Source organism: Numenius arquata, chromosome 13 (genome assembly GCF_964106895.1).
Source record: "Numenius arquata chromosome 13, bNumArq3.hap1.1, whole genome shotgun sequence".
Taxonomy (NCBI): Eukaryota; Metazoa; Chordata; class Aves; order Charadriiformes; family Scolopacidae; genus Numenius; species Numenius arquata.
In genome coordinates this window covers 11,181,208-11,205,398 of record NC_133588.1, presented here as the reverse complement: position 1 = coordinate 11,205,398, position 24,191 = coordinate 11,181,208, and the positions used below count along the sequence as shown (strand labels likewise).

Genomic DNA, 24,191 nt, shown 5'->3' with positions numbered 1-24,191 from the left:
AAAAAACCAAAACCCAAACAAACAGAAAATACTTCGCTGGCATTTTCCTTCCCTTTAAGGATGTTAACTGCTGTTTATAACTAAAGGATATCTGACACTTTCAGGCAGAAATAATATTTTTTTTTCATAATCCTTTTAAAGTACCAGAGCACTATTATATGCAGATACGGGAAAAATAATAATGCATTCCCTAAGTGTTCACTCTTAGAGATAGCAAGTGTGTTGCAGGAACGTCTGGGTTTTTAACACAGCCTCATAGCTAAGCTTGCTGAGGAACAAACAGGGAGGTCCTGTGACTGATTCCAGGTCACACAAAGTCAAACACAGCAGCTCAGCTGAAATCAGAGCTCAGGATACTCCCTGCTCTGTGGTCCAATAACCACGAGACAGCCTGCCTCCAAACAGAAGAGAGTGGGTTATAAAAATCAATTTGCAATGACTCTGTTTGAGAGAAACAATCATATAAACAAAAGAAAACTTGTGAAGTAACAAAAATATTTTTTCTTCTTGCTATTTTTCACGAGAGCTAAAGAAGGATGATCTCTTGAGGTCTCTGTAATTACTCAGAAAGCTGAAATATGCATTTGGCAGATGGAGAGTAAACACCCTGCTAAGTTATTGTGCCTGGTCCTAAATAAATTAAAAAATATTCGCCCTCTGACAGTGGAGCACAAAGTGGAAATGCACACAGGTGAACAACCAGACTGGGTTTGGCCAAAAGTCCAGTTAGCCAAGAGTATCTCCTCCAACAGTGACCAGAAGCAATGAACATAAGCTAACTCTAAACATAAATGCTCTGAATTTTGAGGCTTCTCGTTATTACAGAAGGGAAAACTCCAGGTACAGGTCTCTTTATGCACACCCCCCCACCCACCAACATGGAGACTTAAGCCTTGATTTCACAACCCCAGCCCAGGTTTGTTCATCTGAGACTCACCTTGTTTAGGAGCTGAAATGAGAGCAGCCCCATTATCAGAGGTGAAAAACACAAAAGTGTCCTTGCTGATACCCAGCTTCTGAAGATGTTTTAGGATTTTTCCAACGCTATCATCAATTTCTCGCACAGCGTCCCCATATCTGAGGTAAAAGTAGATGCAAAACATTAAAGGGAGCAAAAGAGGAAAAGTGTCACGCAGCATAATGCATTGCCATCAGCTGCAACGCTTTTAGTGGACGTTAATTTATACCTGTGCTGCAGAAACACTTCTTTTGCATCAGGTACTGTAATAAAGTTTTTTACTGTCACTGCTAAACCCTTGTCCCCTACCTGGAGAGAGCAACTTCCCTTGGGTATTAAGAGTCAGAATTCATTCTGATGGGATCCACTCTTGGACAGAGACCAGTAAGTGATATAAATTTAGCTATAAAGTTCTCAAATATAGGCAAAGCCACTTCGCCATAGACTGAAGCTAATAACGTAGTTTTGCTTATAGATGCTGGTTTGAAAGTGCAATCTCAGAAGCAGGGTTCACAATTATCTACAGAGCTCTTTGCCTCCTGTAAATTGAGTTTTTCATGCATGGTTTTCTACTTGCTAGTCTGATTTATAGGCTTTTAAAACAGGCACTAATCGTACGAAAGCCTTCCAAAAAATCATCTGTGCCACATGCAGCACTTCATTACTCACACAACTGGCAAAGGAGCTTAGACTCCCCCTTCTCCCTCATTTTAGTCACACGATCTTTATTTCAGATTTTAGCAAAATTATTAAAGAACAATCCAAGCAAAGTCCTCACTAACCAATGTATTTCAGCACACATACACTTTTGAGAAATTATCTAGATACTTGGATCTAATAAATGTTGCTTAGATTTTCTGTTTCTGCAGCATGAGGTATTAATTAAAAAAAAAACCAACAAACCCAGCACCCACAAAAACAAGACTTACAGTCCTCTCTGACTAGTGCCCAGGAAATGTTTGGAGGCATAAACAGGAGCGTGGGTAGCATCAATTGCCCAGTATAAAAAGAACGGCTGCTGGCTGGCCTGCTGCTTGCTAATAAAATCGAGAGCTTCCTGTAAACAACAATAAAAATGAATTTAACAGAATCATCCTCTGCCATCTAAATCTCTCCAAAAAAAGAAACATAAAGTCACTGTGGCTTAGAAACCAGTATTAAAATAGACAGTACCTGCAGGTAGATCTGAGTCAAGTTGGCTTCACCTGTCTTCAAATCAATTTTGAAATCTTCATAATATCTTAAGATAAAATGAATCAGAGAGAAAAAATAATCATTCCTAAGGAATATACAACATAAAAAGGCTTTCCCCTCCCCCCTTTCCTTACACAAGCAGGTCACTGTTGCTACTCAGCAAATTCTCTTCAGATATTAAAAAGAATGTCACCATATTTTTTCTCATGGGAGAAAGCAGCGAAATGGCTAGATCTAAATGACTGCAAGATTTGGACAAGCCTGAGCCACTGACTTTTCACTGGTAAGCTGTTAGAATAGGCGTAGCGTGCTCAAAGATCTTCAATAGAACTGTTGTGTGAGTAAAATTTGCAGAAGTACACAACAACTTTCAGTGAAAGAGAGCAATCCTGGAATCAGAACTTGGGCTGCTTTGAAAACGTTATGTTAGATGTATCTTTAGACACCAATTAAGCAAAGAAGGGGGAGGGCGGGCAGTCCCCAGGAGAATAACAGCAAGTGCAATAAGATGATAACCAGGCGCAAAAATGAATGGACAAGAATGGCACAGACTGCAGACCTGGGAGCATAGAGTGGCGTTATGAAAACAGACAAAAGGTTATTACAAACAGGAAGAGAAGGAATAAAGAGGTCTTTCAGTACAGAATGGAACCAGCTTCCAAGAGAAGTAGTGGAGTGAAATCACCACAGGAAGCCTTTAGGGCATGACAGGATAAGCAAACATCTCTGGGAGGGAGGCGCTGTACAGCAGTCACATCCCTAGACGGTCAACAAGCAGCTTGCAGGTTCACCTTGGTACTCAGACCTTAATTAATCCTAAGAGTCAAACATCTAGTTTCATATTTAACAAGCTTCAACTTTAAATTTAGATGGTAAGGTAGAGATGAGGAAGATAGGATTCCTACAAAAAGCCATTTAGGAGTTTAGAATAAAGTTTATTAGGCAGCTAGCATGCCTGGTCTCTGAGGGACGTTAATGCCCTAGAAGTAGGTCTGTATTGTCTCATCAACTGGGAAAGTCAGAGTGCCACTGTCACAACCGAGAAGTGTCAGGCACTGCCCAGGCAACAGCGCTCGAGTACCCTTCGCTGCCAGCATTGCTTTCAAAACCTCTTCTTCCCCCACGAAGGACTATTCTTGCTCCCTCTCCTAGATGTGAAATTCACATACCTCTCGACAGTTAATCTATACCTTCCTGTTTCTGCCTGCCTCGTGCGTTTTCCCACAAGGCTTTCCCTTCACTCTGTCTTAGCTCCTATGGAAACTACCACCCAGGCCTTGTAAGGCTGGTTATTGACCATCCCCAGACTAGAGGGAAAGTCCTGCTCAAAAGTATGAGGGCAAAGCAAGAGGTGAGATCCTAGTACAGCATGCTGTAGACACCAGAAATATGAATGGGTTTAGAAAAGAGACAAGACTAATTTGTGGAAGTTAGTGGTTATTGAAGATTTGGACACAACCTTCAGTTTAGGAAGGTGGACAACCATACAAGAGAAGGACCATTCCACATATCTGTTTCCTTATACCCTTTCTATAAGCATTCACTAGAAAAGGTCATCACAGAGTATAACGGATTAAATAGGCCTTGGGCCTGACCCAGAAGGGCTGTTCACGTGTTCCATGACCTTTTACAAGCATCTTTACTGCACTGGCTCACTGCTGAACTGCAGGACATTCAGGGCCCTCTGTAGCAAACATCTCAGATCATATACGAGGCAGGATATTCCCAATGCTTGACATGCCATGAGAGTCCCCTGCACAGGGTGAAGTATCTGTAGATCACTGCTCATCCAACTGAGTCTGTAACTCTGATTCTGAAGTAGCTGCTTTTTTAGCCAACACCTTTTCACTGAAATAGGTTTGCTACGCTAGCACTTATCTTCCAGCACTGTAATGTCAGCAGGGAAAGCAAAGAAAATAACATTACCAGGCAAGCAGCAATTACCTGCCAATCATTTCCCAGTCCCTATACACAGGGATATTGGGGAGCGCTCTGTTATCAAAAGGTCCAAAATGGCAGTTTGGGGATCCAAACCATTCATCAAACCCATGTTTCAAGGGATGGAACTGGGGCCTGTGACCCAGATGCCTAGGAGCAAAAGAAACAGATGAGTTAAAATTCTGCTGCAAAGAAGCAAATAATAGTCTCATAAGAATGGCATGCAAGAAAACAATTTTTGCCTAAGAAGAAAAACTTCAAGCATTTTAATCAAATAAATAACTGCAGAGCTTGATCTTTCTCATACTTGTTGCAAGCGCATCCATGTGGACTCACGCCAGCGCTTACATATATCCCATTTTAGTCTACTGTCCAATCTTTGTTTGCCATTATTTCTTTCTATTGGTGTCTTCTCTCACACTGTCCTGATGACCTGTACTGACAGACTACACTGCCCAAAGCCATTGCAAAGGTCCACATAATGTTTTACTTAAGGATTCTGATCTATGACAAGTCACTTTTATATCACTAAGCTGTAAAAACACAAGGTAAAGCTCATGAAACATACCATTATATCTGCATTCCCTTTATGGAATACTCATGCTGCCAAAATGGTACAAAGAGACCTGAATGTAAATGAGAATGAGTTCTTTACGTTCACATGTGAACATAAAACATGTTTAGCTATTCCTGATGACAGCTCTGTTCTACTATGCAGCTTGAAAATTCTCCATCCTTAACTTCAAGATGAAGCTCCTCTCTAATCTCCAACTTCCGTACAGCAAATTCTCCATTTCCTTCATTTATACTATCTTGAACATACAGAATGTCCATCCTCTCCCGGTCTCTAAAGGACATCTCTGTAGCTTAATGTTTATTCAATCATTCCAGCTTCCACTCACAAGCCTGCATTTGCAACCTGTCCATTTTGTGCCATCACTCTCTGCACGCTTTCTGAACACAAGGGGCATAAAAATGCATTACCTGAAGTAAAATGATCCATGGTGTTATTTGGAGCTATTCCAAAATGAGTTATAACAGAAAATAATCATCATTCCAGGTATGATCATATCTTGGTGATGTAACTAAAACTGCAAGTCTGACCTGCAGGAATCTACCCCTTCCTCATTCATATACCTAGTAATACAAAGCTATTCTGGTTGTTCCTACAACAGGGGACATGAATAAATATTTTGTTCTAAGAAAGTCCTAAGAGAACTTACAGAGGAAGAGACTTGAAAAACATATCGAATAACTACTGAGATGCACATTATTCTGTCCCTCTCACAACACAAAAAAAATAGAAAAATATTTAATGAAATGCAACAAATTCTAAAACAGTCATGGAAAATACTTGACTTGCAAACATATAATTAAACTGTGGAACTTACTGTCACAGGACACCCTGAAAAGTTTTTAAAAAGGATGTTGAAAGTATATAAAAAAGAAGATTTTTATCTTTCAAAGCCCTAAAATTCTATGCATGGCTAGGATGAGACTCTGATTTAACTACTTTGCATTTCTTTACACCTTTCGAGGAAGCAGGTGGTGTGCACAAATGACAGAGACTGCTACTGCACATCATCATTCCTTAGTCCTGTCCAGGGTAACAGTCCTTAGGTGCACTGCACACTCATATTTAGCCTGCTTCTTGCTAACAGCTGCAGGTCCTTCCAGATTTGCTGTTTTCCAAATAACTGCCTGGAACCAATCTGTATTTGCGTTGTTTATTTCTTTTCCCTGGGTGTATGAATTTACATTTATTAGCACTGAACTGCATCTTATTGCATTCAGCCCACTGATCCGATTCTTCACGGCCACTCTGCTGTGTGGATTTGTGATAATAAATATTTCACTGTCTTAGGTTAGTTTGCTTTCCTTCCAATTTCAGCAGCGCCAGTGAACTCAACCACAATTCAAACTCACTCTTCTCTAACTTGTTAACGAAACTGTTAAATAAATTGTACCCCATTACTTTTCTAAACAGTATCCCCCCAATACTGCTCCTGTCCGAAGTCTCTTCATTAACAATTACTCTGTTAATCAAGCGGTACTCCTCCAGTGTCTATGTAGTTTCAAAGATGCTATTTATGCATTTATTTATTACAGCACTGTTCCAAACTGTGAATCAACTGTCCAGACATCTCCAGGTCCCATGGGATTCCATTACAGCCCACAAGTGCATTTGAAATTCAAATGTTACAAATGCACCAGTTTCAACTATTACACTGGTAATTCCACCGCGCTTGTTTGATCTGAGTATCTTTCAGGCTTTTCCCTTCCTACTCTTCGCAGACATCACAAAATACTGGGTTTTAGAAGCTCTTTTATACCCTCTACAAAGACTATACTGTATTTCCACGAAAGTCCATGAAGTCAAAGGACAACATGCACAAAGTACTGGATCAGCCCTCTAGGTATCAACTATCCCAACCAAGCCTATTCCTATCCACCTTGACCTTCTACACTTGACAATCAATTTTCAGTGTAGCCTTGGGGATGTCTGCATCTCTATTTCTGTATCACACATTTCTACATTCCTCACCCCACTCCCCAAAAGAAGCTTTCACAATTTAGTCTACTTTATTAACAAAAAATCCAACATATAGCAGGGGCCAAAGACAAAAAGCACGTGGGTGCTCAGTGCAAATTCCAATGGAACACCTTGGTGTTTTTTTATTAAGTAGTGTGATACATGGATGAAAGCACAAAGAGTTGAAGTGTTTATAAATAGATATATATACATAAAACCCCCTTCAACTCTTTGTATGAAGACATATGTAAGTACTTGTAACAGTAACACTGAATTCAGAAATTGATCACAGCAGGGGAGAAGATCCCCCACAGATTTCAAAAGTTTAACAGCTGAGTTTCAAAACAGTTTTTTTCCTGGAGTTCTGGTAGTTCTGCTGCTCCTTCGCAATACATACACTGTATTGTGTGTGTACATACACACACTGCATACATACATACACACACATACTGAAATCTCAAAGCAAGAGATTTTAAAATAAGTTTACCATTTGCCAATGATCTTATTGGTGTATCCAGCTTTCTTCAGCAACTCTGGAAGCAGCAATTCAGAATCTGGGATTCCTCCTACTATATCCTGTGGCGTGTATGCTGTGTAAAAAAAACAAAAAATCTTTCCAACTCTTACAAATATTAGAGCAAGCAGCTCATGGCTACCCATCATTAGAAGCACTGTTACTAGATCAGAAATAGCAATTAATTTGAAGTCCCAGCAACATCACTCCTTGGAAGTCCACCCTGGCCACAAGATGAAGAGAACAAATTGATTCGGAGGGATCAAAGGGAGATCTCCATCCATTTGCACTCCACGGCCAATAGTAAAGGGGGCTGCCAAGACAGAATGAAGGTGAGACCCTTGAATAGCGGGGGTCATAAAGAAAGCAAGTGCTTTAGGTGTGCATTGGAGTTGCCTTTACACTTGCAAATCTGCTTTATATTTTCTAAAATGAAGGCATTTTTTTCCTAAATCAAATTATAATAAACTTGCTCAGACTTTAAGAGCTGAAAGAAATTCTGTGTCTCCCACAGTCCACAGTTCTTTGGTCCCTAAGAATCTAAGGTGTGACTTTGGATAGGACAGCGATAGCCAAGCACGCTTGCTGATACACAGCGTGAATCAGCACGTAGCTGCTGATTCTTGCACAAGCACACATGGTTTCATGTGGCGTCTGTCTCGCTGGAACCAATGACAAGATCCAAAATGAACCCAGGGACATTATGAACTGGTAACCTTCCCTAGAAGCACCACAGGCACAACGGTGCCATAAAACCACCAAGGCTGAAATGGTTAGAAAACTGGTTGCTGAATAAAACTGTAACCAGCTTTTTCCTTACTCTGTGTGTTAACATACACCCCACATGACTTTCTTTCACCAGGCTGCTCAGAGGAATCACTAAGCAAATGGATCAACCGCTCTTGTTTATGTCTCTTAATGTGAAGAGTTTTTCTGCTTGATGAGGAGGAAGCAATAAATTTCACGCTTATTACCAGCAGTTAACATGGTAATCTTTTTGTGCCACTCTGGAAGATCCACAGGGGAAGATCACCAAGCCAAGCCTTTGTTCAAAGCAAAAGTTCCTACAAAGCACAGAGGGAAACGAAGAGAGGAAGGCAAATCAGCAGTGAAGCCCGTACCGTTTCTGGCATGTGCATTTGTGGTGTAAAAACCATTCCTGACTGGGAGACGGCCCGTCAACAGTGCTGCCCTTGCTGCAAATAACAACAAAAAAACCCGTTTTATTTCACGTGCATTCTCTGCTTAACATTACCACATTAAGGCTGAGGACAGCGCACTGACTAAAGCACGTCAGTGTCCTTTTGCCACAGCCAGCTACTAAGATCACTCACATTAGAACAGGCAGCAGCTCTCCTCTCCAGTGAGCCACGGAGATAACCAGGTTCTGATACGACAACATTTGAGTTACTCCAGGACAAACCTGACTGAAATTTGGCCCCTCTATTAAATTACCCACTGCTGTGGAGTAATTACTTTCAATAGTCAATGTAGCAGCCCTTCTATCTCAGTAATTATAAAAGGAATACCTGACATATGTATGTAAGAGGAAATTGTAACAGAAACTGATTACATGCTTAAGGCTAGGTTTTCAAGCTTGCCTGAACAAAAGTCATGTAATAGTGAAGAACAAGCTCTCCAGCTTTGACAATGAAAGTGAGGTCCTGACTGCAGGAAACATTTAGATAGATGCTTAACTCTAAGCATGTGCGGTACCACCACTGGTCTTAACAGGACTTCAGCATATTTTAAATGACTTTTCTGAGCAAGGACGTCATCAGCACATGGACAAATTATGCCCGAAATAAAAGCCCAAATAAAAACCCCCTGTTCCTAATTTTTGTTTCAGTTCTTAGGTGCCAATCAGGTTTGAGGAAAAAAGAAAGAAAAAACCAACATACCCCACAGAAAAAAAAATAAGGATAAAAATATCTGTGTCTCCCAGTCCCAAACGTTTGGTTTTTTTATCTCTTGTGCCTTCCTCAAGAACCTTGCAAACCACCAGGGTCAAAAGCAGGACACAATTTGCTGCCATTCCTTGCATGAAAGTCTCGCCAAAGACAGCGGAATCTGACAAACTATGTACAAAGTATGTTCAGCAACAATTTAGATACTGCTTTGTCTGTTTATCCCAAAATAAGAAAGATAAAAAAATGCAATGACTGAGGCTAGAATACTAAACCAGAATGTTTTAAAAAATCCTTTAGCTGGAAGGATTTCATCACTAAAACACTGCTTTGTAGGAGCCGAAGATTGTAGGTTTTCCAATCAAAACGTAAATAAAAAGGGCGCAAAATGCAAGATCAAAGCACCAAATCCAAACTCTGCCCTGAGGGTAATCACTAGTTTGGTTGCTCGTTCATGTCAGATGCTGGCAAACATCCCAATCTTCTCAGAAGGTGGCATGCTTATGTGCTAGTTTAAAACTCAAGTTTACTCACACGGAGAACAGAGGGGGTTGGCAGTATAAAAATCCAGGAAAATCATCCCTTCTGAAGCCATCTGGTCCAAGTTAGGAGTTTCCTTAGAAGGCTCTCCGAAAGCTCCCAAATCACCCCAACCCATCTGTAAAAAGAACACACCAAAAGATGTAAAAGTACTTTTACTCTTCCACAATGATGCTTGTGGCCCACATAACACTTTTATTGTATCCCTTCATTTCTAAATCTTTATAGTGCTCATTCTCCTTATTTAGGGATTACTTCACAAATATGATAAAAATTATATTCCCCAACCCTGTGAAGCGGAGAACTATTAGAGTTTTCACTGGCAAATGGGAAACTAAGGCACACATGAGATTAAGTGACTTGCTAACAGGCATTAAAACACTTGTAGCAGAACTGGGTAAGAATCCTAATGCCTTTACTCTTACTCCAGTGCCTGAAGACTGGCAAGTGCACACATACCAGGGAGGAAAAGGAAGTTACACATGATATGCTCAGTGTTGTACAACTAAAAGTCTGACCCTTCAGCCCCTGGCGACATGTCTTTGTCTTGGAACATTGACCCTGGGACTCCATCTCAGCCTGCTGAATCTATCTACCTATCTATCCATCTGTGTATACCTAACTAGAAATGCAAGGAAAAGGTCTAAACTCAAAAGCAATGCTGCAGGAAAAGAGAGGAAGTGTTTATTTTAAGTGAAGATCTGGAGAGAAACCTGCCAGAGGCATCGTATGTCACTGTGCTTATTTGCAAGACAGTGGTTTCACCCTGCATCTTCCTCTTAATTCAGAGAGGTCACATGCCAGGAGAACCGTAAAATTACCATCACGTTGTCTACGTTTATTGCTGAACACTATCACTGGTAATAATACAAATAAAAGTAAGTGACTTAAAACAGAAGGTTCTAGAAGGGAACAGCTTAATGAGCAATTAGGCACCGTGGCTGGTGGAGATTACATTATGCTTTAAAAAGGCAATAGCTTTCTTTAATACAGATGCGTATCAGGTGAGCACCTGATATGGAAGGCGTAATGTATCGAGATCTTTAGAAAGCCATCTGTCTGGCCCCATTTGAGAGTCTAACATTTACACTGCAGTGGTGCACTTTGGAAAAGAAAATTGTTGGAGAGCTGCAGAGCCGGCTGTTGAGGTTTGCGCGAGGAGCAATTAAATGGTACCATCTAACACTAGGATATGGAATTAAAATGGACTCAATGGGATCACCCTTGACTTCTCTGTTCTTCAGTTTCTTTATCATCGAGGAATAAAGGAAAAAAAAAAAGTCATGTTGCTCTAATTTAAAAACAGTGTCAGAGTCACAAAAGTTACTGAAGGATCAAAGGAAAAAGACCATGGAGATGTATTTTTAATGAACAGCATTTTAAATAAATAGATCACAAAAACTCTAGTCAGGATCTGTGCCTCATCATGTCTCGTGCCATACCAACATTTCTAGAGTGGGATAATCACTGTCCCAAGCAGCTTTCATCTTGAAAATTACAAAAGCCAGCTTGGGGGGAAATATTCCTGAATGGAAAATTGAGATGGACTGCCAGAGGCTCCACTGGCCAGAAAAACTAGGCTTACAAGGTAATTATCTTGTACAGGAGTATAGAAACACTATGAAAACAAGTCATCTTGAATTGGCAGAACAGAGCCAAACAGGCGGTAAGAGCTTGCCCACCCTTTGAGTCACATACCCACCCTCATCAGCTTTTCAGGTAGCTTAAAACGGCACACAATGCATTTCTACTACAAACACACCTGAAAGATGATATGAAAATACCAGAAGAGAAGCAAAACAGGAAGATGGCAGCTTGAACATGCTGGAAATGAATATATTTCCTTATCCATGTGGCTAAGACCACTACAGGGTGCAAAAGTGAAAAGACTTTTAGTTGGAAACAAATCTATGATTATTTCTGCTTTTTAATGATTTATTGCCTTTTTTTTTTTTTCAGTTCAGAGAACAAAAATTAACTGAATTAGTTTTCTTCTTATTTAGTTCTTCAGGAAGGAAGTTTGAGTTTCTAAAACATTTCCTGAAATGTACTGCAGTTTCTTTGTCTATACTTGTAGTTGTGTCTTATTCAACGCTACTAACAATACATCCATTGCTAGTATTAGAAGATATTGCCACAATTATTTTTCTAGGCCATAAAACCAAACCTTAACTTCAGAATGATTCTATCAAGGTTTGAAAACCACCAAGACACCCTGTTTTTCAACATTTATCAGCCAGTGGAATCCTTTGCCAAGGACTGTGGAGTTAATTGTTCAGTCATTATGAACAGACTGGTAAATGAGATGATTAGACTTCTAGATAAGGTATGAAGGTGTGTAAGCACCAATTCTGAAAGACTTGCATATGGACTTGACTTTACAGATCTGAGAAGTCTGATTTGTTTTCAGCAGGATGCCCACACACAAGGAATAACAAGAGGTTTGTGTTAATACTGCAGTGTTTCTAGCAGAGGTCACGGGGGGCAGCTCTGCCCTGAAGGAGGGCAGGGATGGGCTGGGCCTGGACCTTCCTTTCAATTCTTCACCACTTTTTACACAAAATCTGGAAAGGGCTCAAGAAAGAATGCAACCGAGCATGATGGCTTTGAGAGTAAGTACTTACAAACTTATTCAAATATTCCTGCTTATTTCAATCAGACATTTTCCAGATCATCACATCAACCCGTGAGCTGCGCCTGAATCACTGTACTGAAGACCTCTGACCATGAATCACGGTATAGACCCTGTTCACGTGCTATCGCACAGGCGCTGGCCTACTGACAGCGAGAGGGGATGTAGTACAGGGCTGAACACAGAGACCAGGCCACCTGGAAGGGATGATGTGTGAAGGTGGAAACCCTGTGACCTAGGGGGATTGTACGCACCAGGGAGAGCCCTGCTTCACAGGAGACAAGGAGACAGAGCTCTAGGCAACACAAAGCAGCAAATAAATGTGCAAGACGTGCTCTCAAAACACAAGTTTTGCCAGGCCCCAAAACATCCCTTGATGTGCACTTCGGAGGATGTCCAGAAAGAGTAATTTTCAGGATAAGGTTCATGAGGAGACAAATTGATGAAACCTCTATTTAAAGACCTCTGCCTCAGCACCAGTACAGCTTTGGACCCAGCCAACGCACCACAAACCGCAAGCTCAAAGACCACCACCACAGCATCTCTGACATGCTGTGCACGCACCACAAACAAATTTCCCAGACATCAGCAGAGCATTTCTGACAGCAGCCCAGCAAGGCACTGGTGCTCAAACCGAGCCCCCATCACCAGGGCCTGGGCGAGGATGAGCCACCATAGGAGCCCCTCCACTAGCCCCAGGACCCTGCCTCACCACGAGGGCCCCACTCTCACCCCAACGACAAGCCACCCCAGCCCACACCCTGTAACAAGAACTCTATGGAATCGAGGCCCCCATTTCCCTCAGCCACACCAACCCCTTCCCAGGAACTCAAGCCCCGCTCTGGGGACAGGCACCCGGCCCTCTTCTTGGTCACAAACAGGGTCCCCTTCCCGGTCCCCGGTGACCAACAACCCCCCCATCCACCCTAACCCCCCCCTCAGCGCCACTCGCCAAGGGAGTTCCTCCCAGTGACACGGGCCCCCGTCCCCCGGGGGTCCCCCGGTCCCACTCACGTCGTCCATGAGGAGGATGAGGATGTTGGGCAGCGCGGAGGCCACGGTGGGGCCCAGGGCCCACCACAGCCAGAGGGGCACCAGCAGCGCCCTCGCCATGGCAACCGCCGCCCCGCGCGCCCACCGCGAGTCACGTGAGCGCCGCCCGCCTCACGTGACGCGCGAGGGAGGCGGGGCGAGGGGACGGCGGAGGCGGAGACAAGATGGCGGTGTGCATCGCCGTGATCGCCAAGGAGGTGGGGCGGGGGTGAGGGAAGCGGGGCTGGGCCTCGGGTGGTGGAGCCTGAGTGAGTCCAGGTGGAGCTGTGGGGCCAGGTGGGGTCATGTGCCTTGAGTGGGGCAGTAAGGCCTGAGCAGGAGCGAGGGGAGAGTGGGGCTGAAGTTGCAGGGCCTGAGCAACAGTGAGGAGGGGAGCAGGACTAGGGCTGTGGGGCCGGGTGAGGTTGTGGGGTAGGGGTGAGGGGAGCGGGGCAGGTTCTCAGGTTGTGGGGCCTGAGCGGGACAGGGAGGTCAAGTGGAGCTGTGGGGCCCGAGCAGGGCTGAGGGGAGTGGTGCTTGATCTCAGGCTATGGGGCCTAGGCAGCGGAGTGGGGCCAGGGGAGGCTGCAGGGCCTGAGCAGGAGCGAAGAGGGGAGCGGGACTGGGGCTGTGGGGCCAGGTGAGGTTGTGGAGTAGGAATGAGGGGAGTGGGGCAGGGCCTTGGCGAACATGGAGGGAGTGGGGCAGACACTGGGAGGGTGAAGTGGGCTGGGCAGGGGCAGGCTGGGTCCAGGGCAGGGGGAGCTGGTGTAGAGAGTGCAGGAACAGTGCAAGGGTGCCCTATGGTGTCCTGCTGACAGGACAGGAGAGAAGAGGGGTTCTCCTCAGAAAGATCTGGGGACAACCTCTGCTGGGGCAAGGGGGCAGGTCAAGCATTGGAGAGACCTGAGCCTTGTGCAGTGCTTGTGCAAGTGATTCTCCTGCCACCGGTGTATAGAGAGAGATCTGCTCCACGAGTGCTGCAAGGTGTAAAGGGGGGATGTGCTGTGACAGCTGTGAATGTAAAATGGTTAAAATAGCTTACTTCTGACAGCAGCAATTCTTTGGGTGAAAGTGCTGTGGTGGCATCAGCTGTCACTTGCACGGTGGAGTGGCCAGTCCTAGTTAGCGTACTTTGTTCTCCTCAGAACTATCCCCTGTACATCCGGAGCGTTCCAACTGAGAATGAGCTGAAGTTTCACTACACCGTGCACACCTCCCTCGATGTTGTGGATGAAAAGATCTCTGCGATGGGCAAGGCTCTGGTAGATCAGAGGGAACTGTACCTAGGGCTTCTCTACCCCACTGAAGACTACAAGGTGTATCTTTCTAATGAAAAATTGTCATGCCATTATGTATTTATAGGCTCTTTTTTTGCAAGGGAATCCACATGGGAAACCTCTCTTCCTACTTAGTGCCACGTTAAAGACATCAGCAGAAAATATACAGACTTGTTCACTGACCAGTTTGCCACGTAGAGGGTCAAGTTTGGTGCCTTGGTCAGTTCAGCAGCTCCTTTGTTGTCCAACCAGGTGGTGGAAAAATTTATCTTTAGCCTACATGAGGGAGTGCAACGTGTGAATAGTGCCTGGTGCAGCTAGACTGCTCCTTCCGTAAACTGAGTGCTTTATTCCATGCTTAGCTAAAACAGTTGACTGTGACTAGAACAAATCTTGGACTCCTTAATAACACCAGTGAAAGTAGCAGGAGTATGAAGGTGTCTCTGGTCAAGTACCTAAATGCCAGGTGTGTGGTCTGATTTCTCTAAAATACATACTCCACAGCCACAGCTGCCTCAGTGTTTTTAAGTCACAAAGTTGATGTTTTGAACTTTGGCTTTTTCTCTGAATCCCATAGATGGAAGTTATCTGCTGTAACAGACCTGACTTCTGGGTTTTCTTCTGGTTAATTTTTTAAGGCCCCAATCACACTGGCTGATACTAGAAAATCTCCGGGTCTCTGTGGTCTCCCAAACAAGTATAGATAAGGTGGCTGTCTCATTGAAACGCTTCTTAAGAAGAGAGAAAACTTCACCCAAATAGCTAGTGGGAGGCTGCTTCTGAAATTGCAAGGCATGCCTTACTGGGCAGTGTAGGAGCAAGCTTGACCTGGAGTTACCAAAGATGGCATCAGTCAGGTAGAAAGGGGATACGGTTCCTGCAATCTGGTGTCTTGCTTAGCTCATCTAGTCCTAATTATGTGCTGGGTGCAACAAGAATGTCATGTTTCCTCTCAGCTTGTTTCTTTGAGTGTATTCCAGCCTTGTTTTAGTTGCTTTGACAGGCTCTGGTGTGTCAGAAGCACATGCCTTAACAGCTGCACAGATACGGCTACGTGACAAATTCGAAGGTGAAGTTTGTTATGGTGGTGGATTCTTCAAACACAGCACTTCGAGACAATGAGATCCGCAGTGTAAGTGCAGGAAATCAGAGCACAACTTGCCACATCAGTGTTTTTGCTACTTCCGCTTATTCATAAAGTGCTGAGAAGCAAAAAAAAATAGTAATAATTAACTACAATCCCTTTTCAGATGTTCCGAAAGCTGCATAATTCATATACGGACATAATGTGTAACCCTTTTTATAACCCTGGGGACCGTATCCATTCCAGGTAGGTCAGCTGATCGTACTGATCTTTCTGATCTTTGTCATCTTTCTGGAACTTGCAGTGTACTTACAATGTAATAGGACCAAGAGCATAACCCCTGTGGTTGACCAGTTCAGATGTGTGTGCTCTGACTGCCTAAATGGAGAACAGCTGTGTTGTCTTTGGGCCATTTCTGCAGAACAGAAAACCCTGATAATCAGTCTCACGAGATGTTACATTGAACTCTCACTCCCACCTCAGAGCCAGTGTTAGAAACTTTGGCTCAAGAAGATTAATTTATTGGGGAGAAAAAATTTCCCTGTTTCATAGGTAAATACAAGCATAAACATAAGTAAACAGAGTGAAAAACTGCACTTTTCCAGGGCTTATCCTTGGGTAAGGACAGATGGGCATTCAGCACGTGTAATTCCTCACATGTGAGGGCCAGTGCCTCCCATTTCTCATTTGTAATCTTACAGGGAATTTTAATAACATTGGGAGTTTCTACTGCCTAGGCAAGAACAACTTTTGCACTTTACTGAGACAGGTCTACAGCCAGGATAAGACCTGTCCTTACTTCAGCTTAATTAAGTCATTATTTATGCAACAGAGCATGCCATAGTTAAAGAGTAAAACCATGTACTCGGCCTGGGGAAAGCAGCTTGTTAACCAGTAAGAGGCATTGTTAGCCATTGGTTTTGTTACAAGAGATCTGCTGTGCAGAACTAGCTGCTTCCTGTAATATTCTGCGTTTGTTTCCTTCTCTAGGGCTTTTGATAATACGGTGAACTCCATGATGATGCAGGTGTGCTGAGGCTCTGCCCCCTCTCATCTGAGCATCAAGAACATTCCCCATGTACAGGAGTGTGCCTACAAAGTGATGTATATATTGTCTCCATTCTGTGTAATATTTTAATTGTATTCTATGTAAAATAAACTTGACGCCTGCAAGATTTGCATGCATTTCTACTCTAGCAAACCTGAGTATAGCACAGAAGTCACTGTTCAGCTTTATGGCTTCAGGTAACATGTGAGAGGCAGCTCTCCCTTCAGGAAGGTCAGCTGAGTCAGGAGGCTGGTTCCCTGCAGAAATGTGTGCAGCTGTGCCTCTGTGCAACTCAGATGTTTCTGTAGGAATTGGGCTTTGTGCAAAAACAGCAGTTCCTGCTGTGCTTGTGATTAGAGCAAGCACAGCTGCACCAGAGACAGCTATGAGATTATTACTAGGGTCAGCCTAGATTTCAGTCAGCCTAGATGTACAGGGAGCAACGCTGTTCCTCAGACACGGGTGCATCAGAGCAGTTCCTCCGAAGCAGGAGCAGCACATCAGCAACAGCAGTCCTGCTCTTCGCCAGCCCCCTTTGCTGCTGTTCAGGTCTGTTTATTCTGACAGGAACATCACAAGCAATGCTTAATTCAAACATACTTGGGCTCCTTGTCCTGTCCTTCCGTAGCTGGGAGCAGCCAGATTTGCGTATACTTACTCCATTCATTCTTGGAAAGAGGAAACTCTGCAAGTCAGGTTTCTCCACAACCCCAGCCGCTATTTACACACTGGAGAAAGCTCTGGCAGACAGCAAACAGCTGGTCTCAGAGCATTAGCTTGGACCTGATGGAGCTTCCCCTTCCTGGGAAAGGGCTTTGTGTGACTCACATGTGACAGTATTTGCTGTTATCACTTTGCACCTCGTTGAGACAGGCCAGGCACGGTTAACAGCAGCTCTGACCTGGGTCATGAAGCACAGGTAGCACAGCTGGGATAAACCCACACCAAGAGATTAAGACATCAGGATTGCACAGCTGCCTGGCTCATCCCAAACTAACCTCTATTAGCATCTGCTCCCTCTGCAGCTCCCCACTCTTCTAATTAAAGACTACCAAATCAATAGCAGGTATTTATATACAAAAAAACCCCAACAAACTAGACTAGAAATGCATCCCAGGTTCTTGATCACTTGTGGAGTTGACTCACACTGTGCCAGACTGCGCAGCTACAGCAAGTTCAGTGTAGGCACCGAGCAGCTACTCTGTGCTTTTCACGCACCTCTGCTCCGACTCTTTCCTGCTCCACAGGCAGCAGTCTGTGCTTCAAGCATCTAATCAGTTAAAACTATATAAAACAGCTAAAATTAAATAAATAAATACAAAGATAAGCTGCACAGCTCCAAAGGATACAAGCAGCCTGGAGAAAGCCAGGTCAGCGCAGAGTGTCAGCTCACAGCCAGCTGAGGTTCACACAGCAGGATCATTTATTTTAAAAATAAGTGACATTTACAATACTTTCTCAAACAGAACTTAAATACATTTAATTGACGACAACCTGTCAAATAGCGGGAGATGAAAGTGTTTGAGCCTCTCCCACCATCTAAACAAGGCACAGCGGTACACTGCTATTCCAAAACATTTTCGTATAAAAATCTTCACTCTTTTTCACTCAAGAGACAGGAGCTCAGCATTTCCTCTTCCACAAGAGAGTCCGAACACCCCAAAGTAGTTTTTGTTAAAAATTCACAAGAATTTACAAAGCTACTAAACCTAAAGTTTAAAGCCCTAGAAAAAGCCAGTTTTAGAGTCTAAGCCTAAAGGTAGCTTGGATCAAGGCTGGCCTCGGCAGCACAGTCCATGCTGGGAAAAGTGAAAAATCAACACAACATGAAGAGTTAAGGCCCCAAGCTTTAAAAAGCAATCCTGAGATCTTAAGAAGGAAAAAAAAAAAAAAAAAAATCAGTGGGATTTTTAGCCTGGCAATGCCCCCTGAGCTGTGAAAAGCTGCTTTAGGAGTCAGTCGCATCTGTTGCATCTGGGTTAGACGAATCCTAACCAAGGATCCTGAAAGATTAGCGCGAGAATTACATAATAAAACCGATTCCAATGCAGAACTTCACACAGTAGCGCTGTCTGCTGGTGTCTGCATCCTGCCTCTCTTAACACAAAGTTTTCCTTTTAAAAACGAGCGGTTTCAGAGCTCATAAACACCAGATCAGCAGGAACGGGAAAGTGCCAGGCAGTGCTGGTTCCCTGGTGCCCAGCTCCTGTGGTGTGCTTCAGTCCCAACCCTCTCGTTCGGCTGGGCTCACACCATCCCCAAACGGGGATGGGCAGCAGGAATAGAGACAGGAGTAAAGAGGAAGGTCAGACCAAACTTGCAACAGTGGAGGTGATTTTGTAATACTGCTGCTGCTGCTAGAAATGAAGTGAAACAATGCTTTAGCAGCACACTTTGATCCCTTTAGCTTCAGAATAAAAGCAGGAGCGGGGTGGGGGGAAAGAGGGAATTGTTGATTTCGGAAATAAAAGCAGAGAAGGGTTTTGTGACACCCAGGTCTTGTTTTAACCACCACGGAGATACAGAGGCTTCCAGAGAAACAGCAAAGGATGCCTTTTCCCTTCCCTAGTTACTAGATGTAGAACAGCAGCAGCGAGCTAAAAATCAGACCCAAGACACATCGTTAGGCTCCATCATCTTCCCAAGAGCAAGGTCAGAAATCCACAAGGCTGGTGGAATAAAGGAAGAGCTCCCCAGCACTCAGGTCTAGAGCTATAACCCAAGACTTTGTCCACTGATTTAGAGAAGAAAAGAGTCTTTGGAAAGGTATTTAGGATCTTATGGGCAGGAGAAAGCAGCATCCAGCCCCTGTAGAAACAGCCAGCAAAGCTGAGAGTGCTTCACAGGCTGAGCAGGACAGGTCCGCCCTCGCAGTGGGGTGGAGGGCATTTAGACAGCTAAAAGCCAAACCAGAATTACTGCAAACCCTCCAGTACAGCCCTTTTCTATGGGATGAGGATGAGACTGATGGTCTGGGAGAGCTCTTCCCAGGATGGGGTGTTCTCTGGAATGAGACTTCTCAATGAAAGCGCCATCTCCCAAGCAAAGTTAAGATGAGCCTCTCCTGGGATGCTGGTAGGGATCCAGCTGATGTGCAGGTGCAGCAGATCCAGTGTTCCCTCCTCCTGCCTCAGCAGTAATCCTCATGGTCAGGCAGATAGCATTTCAAAATTAATCTTTTTTGGCTTGGCATATTCTTAAATCTCTCCAATCTCTCCCATCTCCTCATTTCAGTCCTATCAGCATCACCAGGTCAGTTCAGTCCTTTCTAGTAGGGAAAATACCAAGGCAGCAGCCTTGCCCGACCCCTAAACAAGAAGAAAAACAGTATTCTAAAGCACTGGGGCATTGCTCAGCCAAGATGTCAGCTGTGCCTAAAAGCACAGCTACCTGCTCCTCCACCCCACCAGGAGCTGGGATTCACCCCTCTGCCCCAGCTAAGCCAGACTGAACCCCCAAAAGACAGGGGAGCCCCAGAGCCAAGCACAGCTCTGAGACCGGTCAGGCTGGGAGTGCGATGCCCACCCAACACCCTCCAAACCCCTAGAGGGACAAGGGGACAGCAGCGAGTTTCCAGCTGTTTCTTCCACCCCCAAAGCTCCTCTTCTGCTTCCTCCCACAACGCTGAAGGGTCTGGGGCATCATTGAAGCTAATCCGCAGTGAGCTCACAGACGCACGAGCAGCGGGAGGTGTGCTAGAAAATAGCTCCAGGCCTGTGCTGGAGATGCAAAGGATGCTGGAACAAGCAGCAGGGATGGGTCCGCCATGCCATCACCGGCTGCTCACTTCATCCTACTCCCTCCCGGCTGCCCACAGTCCCCCTGAGGCGCCCGTATCCCAGCCAGACCGACCGCCAGGCTCTTGCCAACCCCACAGGCTTGCGGGGTGATGCTAACAGCACACGATGGGCAGGAGACATTTCTAGCACACATCTCCAGAAGGATACTCCTGCTGCAGCCCTCCTCCATCCTCTCCTGGGTGGGAGGTGCAAAGCCAAGCAGATGAGCATGGCCAGGGCACAGAGCAGCTATCCTCATCCTGGGGACACTCCGCTCCACAGGGATCTTGACCCAAATAGGCAAGGAACTCCCCTACCCGCTCACCTGTATGTCCTCCCTCGCACCCTTAGATGCTGCCCTCCATAGTAGCCTCCCCGCTGGGCCAGCCCTCCCCGGGCTTGGAAGCGGCCCCGGTAGCCCCCACGGTCAGTGGTGCTGATGCCCGGCATGTTGGTCCTCTTGGGCAGCACCTGGAAGGCAGGGGGTGGCTCAGCCGGTGCTGGGGTTTGGCACAGACCCATGCACGTAGGGCTGGGAGGGATGGATACACCATCCTGGGGCCTCATCCAGCTCTTACCTTAATGGCACGGCCTCTGAACATGCTCTCATCCAGCTCCACCGCAGCCTTCACGGAGCTTTTCTCTTCAAACTCAATGTAGGCATACCTGCAAGGGGACAGGGTAAGCAGAGCTCCAGGGACATCCCACCGCTCCCAAAGGCTGGGGAGCACAGGACAGCACCCTCAACACCCCAACCCCAGCTCCCACACACAGCACTGACCCTTTGGGATGCCCTGAGAACTTGTCACAAAGGATGGTCACTCGGTTGATCTGCCCACAGCTGTTGAAGTGAGACTCCAGCTCTTCTGCTGTGCCCCCGTAATCCACCTGCAAAGACAGTCCCAGCCCCTCCAGCACCACCAGCCAGTTTCCTCCAGCTCACAGGTCTGCATTCACACATCATCATGGGGGACAAGGGCCTGGTTGGCCCTACTCACACCTTGCCACCACAGCCTCACCATCTCCTGAGGTTCAGGACACCCTTCCAGCTGAATGCTCCAGCCTGGAAACCCAAATCCAAGAGACAGCCCCCCACTGCTTTGAGGGAACAAGCAGCATTGCACAACCTGCAGCTTCCAGAGGGGTATTTTGGAGAGCTGACACATGCAACAGATTATCTGCAAGTAGCTGAGAATCACAGGCAGATGCTGAGCCACATTCCCAGTCTGGGCTGGGCAGAGGAGAAGCATTTGGGATGGGACCAGCCAGCCTTCGGTGGGGGGCAGACAGGCCCCCATGCTAGGGATCTCGAACATATGTCCAGCTAGGGAAGGAGCAGCGAGGTGGGCTCTGCTCCAGGGTCTCCTGCTTACATTGCCCACATAGATGGATCGCTGGTCAACCTCCTTCTTCTCCTCGGTTGTCTTTGGGAAAAGACCTGCAGAGACAAGGGGTTGTGCTGGACAGAGGAGCCCTCTGGCAGAGAGACATCTGACTGTGCAGGTCTGCTCCCAGCCACCAATGAGTTGACACACTGCAAAACTCCTTGGGTCCCTGGTCACGTCCAGGCATGCCCAAAACCCCACACTGCTGCCACCACCTCCTCCATCCCCTTTGTCCCCTCTCTCTCTCTCCACACAAAAAAAGAAACCCACAGGGTGACTGCTTTACGGGGCCTGTTGGTGCCAAACTCAATTACTTAACTGAATTTAATTTAATTTACTGCATCTTGTCCTGCAAAGGTAGGGGTTGGACATAACCTTAGCACCATGCCACGCCTGGGTCTCCACCTTAGGTGTCCAGTCCCAGGCTACCAGGAGAGACAGAGCAGTGTGTTCTGACTCTGATCACCATGCTGTGCCTCAGAGGCGTCCCTGGGTAGGAGGGGTGACGGACTCCAGCACCCAGGGACAGCCCATACCTCCCTCTGAGCTCATGATGAGGCGGCTTTCAGCTTCCAACTGCAGCTCCTTCAGCCTCTCATCTTCCTTCTCCATCTCCCGCACTCTGGCTTTGATGGCCTCCAGCTCCTGCAACCCAAACCGAGACTCAGATGAGAAGCACGTGGAGCAGGGACACCCCCACACTGCTCCCCACCCTGGGCTGGGACATTGCAGTGCTACACAGCTCCACTAGCAGTGCCCTCCCAGGCTGGGGACAAGGGTGAGCTAGGTGCTGGGGACAACAGCCTGTCCCACAAAAAAGGGAATTCAGCTCCCAGCTTCACTGGGGAGAAAAAAAAAAAACACATGGAAAAACTTCCTTTCCCGTGCTTTCTTGTGAAGCAGCACATGCTGCAGCAGGGAGGTCCCAGGGCTGCCAGAGGGAACCGGAGACAAACAGGAGCCATTGACTCGTGCTCAGCCAGGCAGACACCTCAGCAGCAAGAGAGTGACAATTCAATTTCCAGCTTCTCAGCTCAGGGATTTTAACAGCAGAAGCCCAAAATTATTCTTAGTTTTTGGAAGTGCTTGAAGAGAGATGTAGAAAGTTTCCCATTTCCTTAAAGAAAGAGGGAAAACTGATCCCACATTCAGCCAGGCACTCACTGGGTCTGGCACAGCCAGCTCCTCTGCACTGTCCCCCTCCAGGTGACTCAGGTCCGAGTCGTCATCTGCAGCCTTCCGCAGAGCTGCCATCTCTGCCACGTCCCAGGATGCCTCCACTGCTGCCAGGGACGGCGTGTCCTGCCACCAGATCCCTGAAGTGCCCAGGAAGAGAGGACTGGGCAGGAACAGGGGCAAAATGCCATTTAGCAAACAAAAAAGCCATTTAGCAAACAAAAAAGCCATTTCACGTAAAACCTAAAGCAGAACGTCAGCCAGGCAAAGGCTTTAATGGTGCTTCCAGCAAAAGGACGAGTAGGTGCAGCAAAAGCAGCTTGTTCTCGATGCTGCAGGCAGCCTTGCAGCAGGACCGAGGGCTACTTTCAGTAGCCTTTCAGGTCTCTGCTTTGCATTGAGCCACTTCCCAGCTCAGAGGGCTGCAGAGAGGAGCTAGAAGCAGCTTTCCTTGGGTGAAAAAAAAAGGCACAGGCATCACAGCCTGCTGGCAAGGAAGGGCAAGAAGAGGCAAGGACCTGTCCCACCGGCAGAGCTCCCAGGCTGCCCAGAGGGAGCGGCAGGGAGCCCTTCCTCAACCAAGCAAAAGCAAACCCGCACCTTTCCAGCCCCAGGCTCTTGGTTTGAACCCGCAGAGGGACAAGCTCTCCCACCTCTGAGCGGGAAGCTGCCCCCCCCCCCCCTCCAGCCGCGGGAGCCTCGGTGCCTGCCACCGAGCTGGGCCCCGTCTCGTCCCGGTCTCGCCCCCCCCCCCCCCCCCCCCGCAGACCCACCTCGCCCGGCCCCCGAACATGCTGCGCTGCCTCCGCGGAGCTGGCGGGAACCAGGGACGCGGCGCCTCGTGCCGATCCCCCGCCACCACGTGCCGCTCTTTCCCCGCCGGCGCGCCGCTTTCATACATCAGTGGCCAATCAGGATAGGGCGCGCCGCCAGGCCCCGCCCCTTGTAGGCAGGGCGGGGGAGGTGGCCCTGCCCAGCCGTGCCCGTGGGACCGCGGGTTCGAGCCCCGGGAGCGGCAGTGGACACGCGTGGCCAGGTAGGGGGACAGTTCCCTCGGCTTTGGGGACTCCCCCCGACCCTCCTTGCCCACCGACCCCGCTGGTGGTGCTGGGAAACTCAGCCAGCTCTCGGCAACTGTCAGGGGGTGCAGCATCTGCACCAGGGACGGGATATCCCTTCCCTTTGGGTTCC

At 46.5% G+C, this 24,191-nt stretch overlaps 3 protein-coding genes across 3 annotated transcripts in view; 1 reads left to right on the top strand and 2 right to left on the bottom strand.

Moving 5' to 3' along the window:
- The window catches only part of GALNS (galactosamine (N-acetyl)-6-sulfatase), a 46,122-nt gene extending 32,793 nt beyond the window's left edge, over positions 1-13,329 (bottom strand). The window contains exons 1-8 of the mRNA XM_074158015.1: positions 13,231-13,329; positions 9,579-9,702; positions 8,259-8,333; positions 7,111-7,213; positions 4,097-4,240; positions 2,132-2,198; positions 1,888-2,015; positions 938-1,077 (exon numbers count right to left, since the gene is read on the bottom strand). Of these exons, the coding sequence (XP_074014116.1) occupies positions 938-1,077; positions 1,888-2,015; positions 2,132-2,198; positions 4,097-4,240; positions 7,111-7,213; positions 8,259-8,333; positions 9,579-9,702; positions 13,231-13,329 (880 nt within the window). The remainder of the gene's footprint in view (positions 1-937; positions 1,078-1,887; positions 2,016-2,131; positions 2,199-4,096; positions 4,241-7,110; positions 7,214-8,258; positions 8,334-9,578; positions 9,703-13,230) is intronic.
- Positions 13,330-13,418: 89 nt separating this feature from the next.
- On the top strand, positions 13,419-16,784 carry TRAPPC2L (trafficking protein particle complex subunit 2L). The gene is made up of 5 exons (XM_074158032.1): positions 13,419-13,466; positions 14,397-14,569; positions 15,573-15,660; positions 15,779-15,858; positions 16,603-16,784. The coding sequence occupies exons 1-5, from the start codon at positions 13,434-13,436 to the stop codon at positions 16,646-16,648; spliced, it is 420 nt and encodes a 139-aa protein (XP_074014133.1). The 5' UTR covers positions 13,419-13,433; the 3' UTR covers positions 16,649-16,784.
- Positions 16,785-19,928: 3,144 nt separating this feature from the next.
- On the bottom strand, positions 19,929-23,793 carry PABPN1L (PABPN1 like, cytoplasmic). Its single transcript, XM_074158049.1, has 8 exons — positions 23,774-23,793; positions 22,989-23,163; positions 22,361-22,469; positions 21,813-21,877; positions 21,221-21,327; positions 21,018-21,105; positions 20,765-20,910; positions 19,929-19,968 (listed from the first exon to the last, which is right to left on the bottom strand). Exons 1-8 carry the CDS (start codon positions 23,791-23,793, stop codon positions 19,929-19,931), a joined length of 750 nt encoding a protein of 249 aa, XP_074014150.1.
- Between the last annotated feature and the right edge of the window lie 398 nt (positions 23,794-24,191).